This window comes from Aplysia californica, unplaced genomic scaffold, assembly GCF_000002075.1.
Source record: "Aplysia californica isolate F4 #8 unplaced genomic scaffold, AplCal3.0 scaffold00006, whole genome shotgun sequence".
Classification (NCBI taxonomy): domain Eukaryota; kingdom Metazoa; phylum Mollusca; class Gastropoda; order Aplysiida; family Aplysiidae; genus Aplysia; species Aplysia californica.
Window position 1 is genome coordinate 2,910,669 of NW_004797276.1, and position 9,444 is coordinate 2,920,112.

Below are 9,444 nucleotides of genomic sequence, written 5' to 3' on the forward strand. Positions count from 1 at the left end.
TCTCTCTTTCTCTCTCTCTGTCTCTCTCTCTCTTTCTCTCTCTCTCTCTCTCTCTCTCTCTCTCTCTCCGTCTGTCTCTCTCTCCCCCCCCTCTCTCTCTCTCTCTCGTAAATGTGTTAAAATGTTGACTCTGACAATACGATAATAATAATATAGTACCCACTCAGACACAGACACATTGTTCTACTACTTTCATGTTGCTCATTTCCAAATCGTGCAAAATTGTATTGTTTCAATGAACATTGCCACACTGTCAGGTTATTTAAAAGGCGGGACCTCAGAATTTAACATCCATCTCCAATATAAGACTGAGCCTAGTAGGAAACTTCGCGTAGTGCCCTTGCTTGGAACACAACATCAAATGGAGTCCGATACGTGTCCGATAGCCTATCCATTAGACTGTCGATCCACGCTCTCTTACCATCTAAATTCTTCAGAGGTTCTTGAGAATACTACGTGCAACCATAACAATCCATTCTAATCATTGGGATAGGCATAAACACACTTACATCTGTACACTCACAAAAGAAATACAACTGATTCCAGCATAAACGACGGCGTTCCGTCATCAGCACTTTCATATACAGCCACTTCAGTAACGTTGTCTTCTCCCAACGGACCACGAGAAGTGCAGACGTGCCAGTCTGGTATAACTGCTCTCTCTCTCTCTCTCTCTCTCTCTCTCTCTCTCTCTCTCTCTTTTTTTTTTTCTTTCTTTCTCTTTCTACCCCCCCCCCCCGACACACACACTTTCTCTCTTTCATTTTCTTTCCCCCTCCTCTTCTGTTTGTCTTTTTGAGGTGAGCGGGAGGGGGGGTGCAACTTTATCGTCACCTGTGACCCTTTTCTCACGCACTCTTTTGAATAATGATATTATCATTACATTATTATAATTATTGTCTAAAACCTTCGTGGCTCGATGTTAAATTAAATGGCGAAGGATTCTGAGCTGTTTCTATACTGCTAGTGCTGCAAACCAGGTGACCCCTCCTCCTCAAAATTGTCCTGTGGGTCGCCATTAGATCTACATGATTGTTTGCTTTCCCACAGTAACAACTCTATAATGTTTGTGTAATCATCGATTTTTACCCACGATCTTATCACAGTCACATGTGGTGACCTCCCATTGACCTCATCAATAACAGTGTTCAGTCTTGCTACCCGTTGTCTTGGATGGCGGAGCTGTGGTCTGGCTTGACAGGTGCGCTTCACAGTTTGTGGGACTCTGTGTCGCCATCAAAAGTTGAGCAAGTTATCATACGAGAAGTACAGATGAACCCGCCAGGTGCCAGAACTTTCGTGCGGCTCGCAGGCATTTCGGGTGCTATTGCAGTGTCGCTTGGTGCATATGGATCTCATGGTGAGGAAAAAACATACCTCTTTCTAAGATACCCAAACTTAAATTTTTTTTTAAACGAAGTCGAAGTGGCTAGCCGTACTTAAGGACGGCTAGACTGCCAGTCTAGCCGTACTTAGATCTAGGTTTGGCCCTATCGACTCAAACCTGTTAAATACACAGGTCTCATTAGATCTAGATCTAGATCTAGTAATTATTCAGGTTCAAATACATGCAGGTCAGTAAGGCACCTTTTGGTTTTGTCTGAAATACAAACTTTAGTTTAGGCTGTTAGGCATTGCATGGTGATCTTATAAATACTTTAGGCGTTTAGCACGTTAAATTCCCAAAGTCTTCTAATCCCCAACTCAGACCTTCAAAACTTTGAACTGGGCCTAAAATGCGCAAAGTACCGTAATTTTGTCATGAACAGATCGTTCAACAGTGTTTTCGGTCTTCCATCATGATTTTGGAAGCCATTGAGTATATAATCTTGATGGCTATAGAATTTAGATCCAGATCTAACATAATAGTGGTCGCTCATTTGAAGAATTTAACGTGCTAAAGTATAAGATCACCCTAAAAATTTCATTTACAATTCAGCTATCAATATTAAGTACGGCTAGACTGACAGTCTAGACGTCCTAAGTACGGCTAGCCTGTATTTATCTTAGGCCCTATTAACATCAGAAAACAGGAGGTTTATAATACATGCACTGTCATCAAGGCACCTGGTTTCATCTCAAATACAAATACTTTAGGTACTGCACACTAAAAATTTATATTTGCAATTCAGTAGGCCTATTTTTTTTAAATCGTCAGTCTAGCCATCATTTAAGAATTAAGTACGGCTAGACTGGCAGTCTAGCCGTCATTAAGTATGGCTAGCCTCTTCCATTAAAAAAAATGGAGTGTGATTATTCTCACCCGGGTGAGGATTTTTTTTTATAAACTGGAAAAATTCTCACATGGGCTGAGAATGAAATTGATACTATTCTCAACCCGAGTGAGAATAACGACAGTCTACTATTCTCACCCGGTTTTTCCGTTACCGCTCTTTTTCTTTCTTTTCGATCATCCTAGGTCTTATAGGACCCCTGCTGTCACTGATCGCTCCAGGCGACAAAACTTGCTTCCCTCTCTCACTCCGCTGAGCCCGCGAGGCGGGAGGACTTCCGTAACGAACGACCACTATGAGACAGAGCAGAATTGAGGGCTTGGGGTAGGGGTAGGGGTTGGTGTAAGGGTAGGGTTAGGGGTAGGGTTAGGGTTAGGTCTAGGCCTCTTCTTTATTGTGTTTGATGGGGTGGTCGCTTGTTACGGAAGTCCTTCCCGCGAGGCAACTAAAATCGCCAACGGGCGGGCCAGCTCTCGAGCGCGGGAGGTGACTATTGTCGATTTGGGGGAAAACCTTATCTTTTGAGTAAATAGCATCAGCTTTTGTTGCTGTTTATGTTCTGTAATGGAAAATTTTACTCCTGAATGGTTTAACCTATCAAAATCAAAATTAAGAAAAAAATTATAAGAAAAAAAATGTGCCAAGGGTCAAGACACTGCGTGCCTTGAAAATAATTATGGGTTATGTTAGGGGAGGGGTAACACGTTTTTTGGGGTTGTTCATGAAAACAAATGCCATTTCTAACATTACAATGACAAACTATTACACATTAATTCATTATTTCATGAACAAACAGTTTTCAGTTTTAAGGCTATTATTTTTTTTAACATACTACTCTGGGAAGTGAATTCCTTTCTGAATTCAGAATATACGCTTGTCTAGGGTTTTGGTGAAGATATATTTTATGCGTGCATACTCTCAAGATTTTAAAAAATGAAACAATAACTATCCCCTCTGGAGCTCAGAACAATTGACAGGCGCTCTGGGGAAGGTCACGAACGGTCACTTTTACAATTCACAAATTATTTTGTATCATCCTATTAGTATTATTAGCCTACATATGTAGATTCTAGGCCTACCCGTTCTCAACACCCAGGTAGGCCAAAGAATAAAAATGCATTGCATTCTCAGACCGAGTGAGAATAATATTCATTTTATTCTCACCCGGGGTGAGAATAACAATATATGATATAATATTAATAAAATGGAAATTCCTCACCACGGGTGAGAATAATATATATTTCTATTTTCACCCGGGGTGAGAATAATGACAGCATAAAAAAAACAAGAATTTGATTGGAATGATGTGATATTGTATAATTGTGTGTATCTAGATCTAGGTGATCTAAGACTATATCTAGACGTGAATAGTCACTGGGATAGTTTTTAACTTTTAATTTTTAAAAGTTTCTTATTAATTATTAACTTGGTTATCCCAGGCCAGGAGTGATGCAAGAAGTTTCAGAAAATTTACAGCTTGATAGTTAATTCTTCCGTGAGACCTAGCAGTTTGTTGTCAGCCTGCGGTTGAGAATGTACTTAACCTGAAAATTTGAATTTTAAAAAATTACAGTTTCGTAACCCTATCTGTACGTCGTGTTTTACTATCATATCAATACGACATGGGGAACTCTGTGCCGCCGCTTTCAAAGAGGAAATTCACTCTTTGCATAGCGGTCTGTCAAAATGATTCTTTGAGAAACACTGGAAGTTTCAAAGAGATCTCCATACTAGAAGTAATCTAAAATGTGAAAAATACAACCCCGGGGATGCACAATGACATTAGGGCATACAGATAGGGTTAATAGATCTATGTGGTATCAGGTGCATGTGCTCAATATATATATTTTGTTGAATTTGAAATTCTAAAAATGTTGAAAAAAGCTTATAAAAAAAACAATACAGGTGTACACTTGTTAAAAAATTAGAACAACAGTGTTAAATTCTCTCTCTCCTGTAAAAAAATTTTCTTTCTGGGCTTTGTATTTAAACAGCTCGCTGAGGTTGTGTTGAATGCTTCTCGAAGGTAGACAAAATTGTTTTAAAATATATATTTACTTTCTGTCATGGTAGGACATTCGAAAATTCTAAAGTTTTTAGTGTCGAGAGTATGAATATACTACTGGTATTATTATAGGCCTACTATTATTATTCTTGTTATTATTTATATATGATAATGATCGTTTTTCTAATAGTTATTTTTCTTCTTCTTCTTCTGATCTTGGTTAGTCTCTTGCAATTGTAATTCATCTCTTGGCTTTACCTGTCACTAGCTTTGTGACGAAGACACTTTTTGTACCTTCGCAGGACACCCCCTGCCTGATTACTCTTGATAAAAATTTTAAGGTTCCCCCTTCGTCTCTGCTTAAAGTTTAAAAGTGCACAGTTTCCTCTTTTGAAACAAATTATATTATGAATTTTTTTTCTTCTGACTTTCATTGTCTGTAGATGTCAGTCTCATCATGTGTACACCACTGAAAAGAAATAATTCTGTGACAGAGTTAGATGAAAGAGGAAAGTAGGATTTTTCTTGTTACAAATTATTAAGATACAGTGGAGCCCGCTTAAATTGAACACAGTCAATGTAAAATCATGGGGAAACCTACCGAAAATAGAATGCCTGATTTTTTTTTCTTTACCATTTGAGCAGTCTCTCTAAACCAAATGCACAGCTTAACTGCAGAAAGTCTGTCGGTCTTGCCGATTTTGGTTTAAGCAGACTCCACTGTAATAATAATTATACTACTACTAGTCATAGTAATATTAACTGCATATATTATAGCACATATCCACGCTCTACAGTGTGCTCCATGAACCCATGACCCTGTGGTTGCGATTCTGCTGTGAACTGACAGTGCTGTCTTTGTTTTCTCATTCTCAGTTTTCCGTCACAAGGAAGTAGATCCTCGCCTCAAAGAAGTAAGTTTGTCTGTGTGTTAGTGTGTCGGTATGATTGTCTGTGTGCTGGTGAGTCTGTATGTCTGTGCAGTGTATGCAGACTGCCAACCAGTAGGGTTCGAGTATGGCAACCTGTTTTGGTGTCAGAAAATATGTATTCGCTTTTTAAAAAAATATATTACTGCTCCTAACAGACTTGCTAATGTTGAAGAAGAGCTACTATGGACTGTCAAGCTCGGAAATGCAAATTTAATAATGAGCACAAAGTAGGCCTACAGAAGCTAATTGTATTTGTGCTCATTACGGTAGACTTTGTTTAACATTAAGCTATTTTAACTCGAAATTCCTGTACAAAGGAGAGGATTTCAGATCATTATTTTTTTTCCTCCTCTTTATTGTATGCATTGCAACTTCTCTGAGCACAAAATCTACACAACACAAAGAAATTCTCTAGTCTTGTGAAGTTTGTGTTATCAGGGTATTACTGTATAGAGATAAATATATATATGGACCACCTTTCACTGTTGTTGTGGTAATTATATAATTAGTATAAGATAGACTGGCATGTGCACAGACAGGCATATAGATCGCAGTGCAAACTTGAGAGAGGATGACAAGAGCTTTGTCGGTGTTGATACCAGCTGAAGTTTCATATGTCCAGGTGAAAGTGTTGAATAAAACACATAGATGCAAGGGGTTGCTTTAGCTTGAGATTGTTTTTGTTTTTTGTGTAATGGAGTTACCAATAGGAGTATTTTCTGTATCATTATTCATAATGGGATAACCAGTTTTAAATGTTTACGATACGTGGAACTTGTTTACCACTTGTAAATCTTTGATGTCAAAAGTAAGGGCTTGACCGTTGATAATCTTTGAAACTTTCATTGTCATCAGGGTTTATTGTCGGCAAGCAATTAAAGTGTTGTTCTAAGCCCAGACATAAAAACTCATCATTCAAGAGAAAAGACTGTTTCATTCTTGTCTTGCTTTTTTTTCAACATTTAGAACTTGAATTACAACACAATATTACTTGTGCTCTTGCAACTGATACAACAGATTAAGAAACTGCAATTTTTAAAAAAAGAAAGCATAAAAAGATTTGGCTCAGTACATCTAAACTGCTGGCTGACAATATGAATTTGATGTAACCCTCTTCCAAAACTCTCCCTCCTCCTTTGTTGAACAGACCTTCGAGATTGCCAACAAGTACCACTTCCTGCACTCATTAGCGCTGCTTGCTGTGCCGCAAACACCCAGGCCTGTACTGGTGAGTCAGCCGACTGTAGATAGCCGTTATATGATCTCTGTATCCATGTAGCCATGAAGGGGAAATATGAGCTTGTCGTGTTGTTATAATAGACCACTGGAGAAACTCTTTTCTCCCATGTCTAAAGCTTTTGTTAAATATAGGGATCTTTTCTAAATGTGAAATTTAGGGTTCTTTTTTGAAGTTTCCTTTTTTGTATTGAAATATAGTGTTTTTATCTGAATGAGAAATATGGGGATTCTTCTTTAAATTTGAAATATCTACTTTTTTAAAATGTGAAGTATGGGTTATTTTTTTATAAATATAATGTGAATTACAGTGTAGCAAGCACGTACGAATACATACATAGTAAAAAAAAAAGCATGTATGGAACAGAGATTTCTTGGTACCAATTTTTACTTTTATTTTATTCTCTGCATTCAAAACACATACGTAGCAAAAAAACAATTCAAACATAGTGAAAAAATTGGTGTCGGTGGGGGTAGATGCAAGTCGTTCATATAGACTATAGAGTACACACGACATTGTAAAAGTGTAGGTCAACATCCTCTCTGCAAGCTGAGGGCAATAGTGTAGGTCAAAGATGTCTTTATTTTGTTCATCATTCACAAAAGTGTTCAGCGATAGATCTAGCTTCCACACTTCAGTTGTGTGTTGATAGTTTGCGCCTTGTGAAGACATGTCATTAAGTGTGTCAGTGTACGCTGACATTCTTCAAGATTACACATTTTGCAACAGCTTGCTGACGTTCTGCAGAAGTCGGTGTGAATGAAGTTATAGAAGATTAATGAAAAATGAGATTCTTTTGTAAGTCTAACGCCAGCTGTCTAAACATGGATTTTTCTAATTTTTAAGTATAGTTATTTGTGAGTGAAATACCAGTTTCTTTTCCTAGTATTTTTATGAAAGTCCCAGCTCGTGTTTTATCTTGCCCTGGGTTTGTTTTTACATTTTTTGCTTTTTGTAGTCCTCGTATGTTTGTTGGTTTTTTTCCCCTGGTATTTTTACTCATTTCTAATCTTGTTTGTGTGGTGTGCAGACAGGGACGTTGCTGAGCTCTGGAATCATTCTGTTCTGTGGCAGCTGCTACTACCACGCCATGACAGGCAACAATACCGTCAGAAAAGTCACGCCCTATGGAGGCTTTCTGCTCATCTTTGCCTGGCTCTCCGTGGCCCTTTGAAAGGTTGACCTCACCTTGACCTATTGACTGAAGTGTCGTTATGATGTCACTTGTGGAAAACTTTGTTGTGGTTGACGTACGTGTATGAAATTGCCATCTTGATTTTTTTGAGCGAAACATGTTACCTTGATGGATTTGTCAAAAACTCCTTCTTATTTGACTTTTGTAAAACATCTTGATTCTTGATGGATTTGTGTCAAATATCAGTTGGTAGTTTGGTATAAAATGCCATCTTGATGAATTTGTGTCAAATGTCAGTTGGTAGTTTGGTATAAAACGCCATCTTGATGAATTTGTGTCAAATATCAGTTGGTAGTTTGGTATAAAATGCCATCTTGATGAATTTGTGTCAAATGTCAGTTGGTAGTTTGGTATAAAACGCTATCTTGATGAATTTGTGTCAAACATCAGTTGGTAGTTTGGTATAAAACGCCATCTTGATGAATTTGTGTCAAATGTCAGTTGGTAGTTTTTAATAAATTTCATGCTGTTGGGTCTGTGAAACACCTCATCGTAGTGGTATTGTTGATTAACTTGTGAATAAAATATAATGTCAAAGGTTCTGATTTTCCTGATAAATCAGGAAATCTGGATATATCTGAAATTATCTATATATTTCACAATGTAATATATTATGTGAAAATAGTGTTGATACAAGATTTATTAGACAATATGATACATTCATTTTGAGTCCGTGGGCGTGTTTCCATGGGGATAGAGAAGTTAGGTTGTTTTTTTTCTAACCAGTCGGCTCCTTTGTAATGTTGATGTAGAACTATTCTGTAAAGGCCTACTGTGTGTGGGCTAGATTCTTAATATAATGGACTAGATTCTTTATATAATTGCTTCCTTTGACTTGTGCTCAGTTCTGTTTTGTTACAATCTTTTGAATGCGGGTGAAGGTACCTGAACAATAAACAGCCAAAACCGCATAGTGTGTGGCCCATGATTGATTTTGAACGTTGTTTTCTGTCAGGTATTGCTGTTGTTGTTGTTGTTGCTGTTGCTGTTTTTGTTGTTTGGTGTTGTTGTTGTTGATGACGTTGTTGTTGTTGTTTTTGATGTTGTTGGTAGGCCTGTTATTATACTTTTTATTTTAGCAGGTGGTGGTGTTGTTGACATTGTTGTTGCTTGTGGTAGTGGTGTTGTTGTTGTTGTTGACATTGTTGTTGTTTGTGGTAGTGGTGTTGTTGTTGTTGATGACATTGTTGTTGTTTGTGGTAGTGGTGTTGTTGATGACATTGTTGTTGTTTGTGGTAGTGGTGTTGTTGTTGATGATATTTTTGTTGTTTGTGGTAGTGGTGTTGTTGTTGTTCATGACGTTGTTGTTGTTTGTGGTAGTGGTGTTGTTGTTGTTCATGACGTTGTTGTTGTTGTTGTTGGTGGTGATGGTATTATTATACTTGTTATTTCAGTTGGTGGTGGTGTTGTTGTTGTTGCTGTTGGTGGTGGTGTTGTTGTTGTTGCTGTTGGTGGTGGTGTTGTTGTTGTTGCTGTTGGTGGTGGTATTGTTGTTGTTGCTGTTGGTGGTGGTGGTATTGTTGTTGTCATGTTTTTGCTGCTGTTGTTGTTGGTCGTGGGTGATTTGCTGGTTCTCATTCTCTGGTGTGGTTTGTTCCTTTTTTCCTATCAAACTTTATCGTCTTTCACGTCCTCCTTCTTTTCTTTGTATGTAACACTTCTAGTCTCGAGCAAAACTTTTTTTCTTTGGCGCTTATATATTTTAACCAATGTGTGTCGCAAGTGCTACTAAACTTAGTAAAACTGTAACTAAGTTGGTTTTGTTTGTTTGTTTTTGTAAAGTGTTTTACAGCGCTCGCAACTGCATAAGGTCATATGAGCGCGCGGGACACACGTAATAT

The 9,444-nt window shown here is 37.8% G+C and overlaps 1 protein-coding gene across 1 annotated transcript; it reads left to right on the forward strand.

The window, feature by feature from the left end:
* The first annotated feature begins 991 nt into the window (after nt 1-991).
* On the forward strand, nt 992-8,529 carry LOC101850859 (transmembrane protein 256 homolog). Its single transcript, XM_005089525.3, has 4 exons — nt 992-1,360; nt 5,116-5,153; nt 6,319-6,399; nt 7,439-8,529. Exons 1-4 carry the CDS (start codon nt 1,174-1,176, stop codon nt 7,580-7,582), a joined length of 450 nt encoding a protein of 149 aa, XP_005089582.1. The 5' UTR covers nt 992-1,173; the 3' UTR covers nt 7,583-8,529.
* Nucleotides 8,530-9,444: the final 915 nt, after the last annotated feature.

What these genes read in the sequence shown, in the direction of transcription:
- LOC101850859 (XM_005089525.3), top strand. Translation starts at nt 1,174, where the DNA reads ATGGCGGAGCTGTGGTCTGGCTTGACAGGTGCGCTTCACAGTTTGTGG. An exon ending in TGGTGCATATGGATCTCATG is followed by an intron (nt 1,361 to 5,115) that starts GTGAGGAAAAAA and finishes TCTCATTCTCAG; the next exon opens with TTTTCCGTCACAAGGAAGTA. An exon ending in AAACACCCAGGCCTGTACTG is followed by an intron (nt 6,400 to 7,438) that starts GTGAGTCAGCCG and finishes TGTGGTGTGCAG; the next exon opens with ACAGGGACGTTGCTGAGCTC.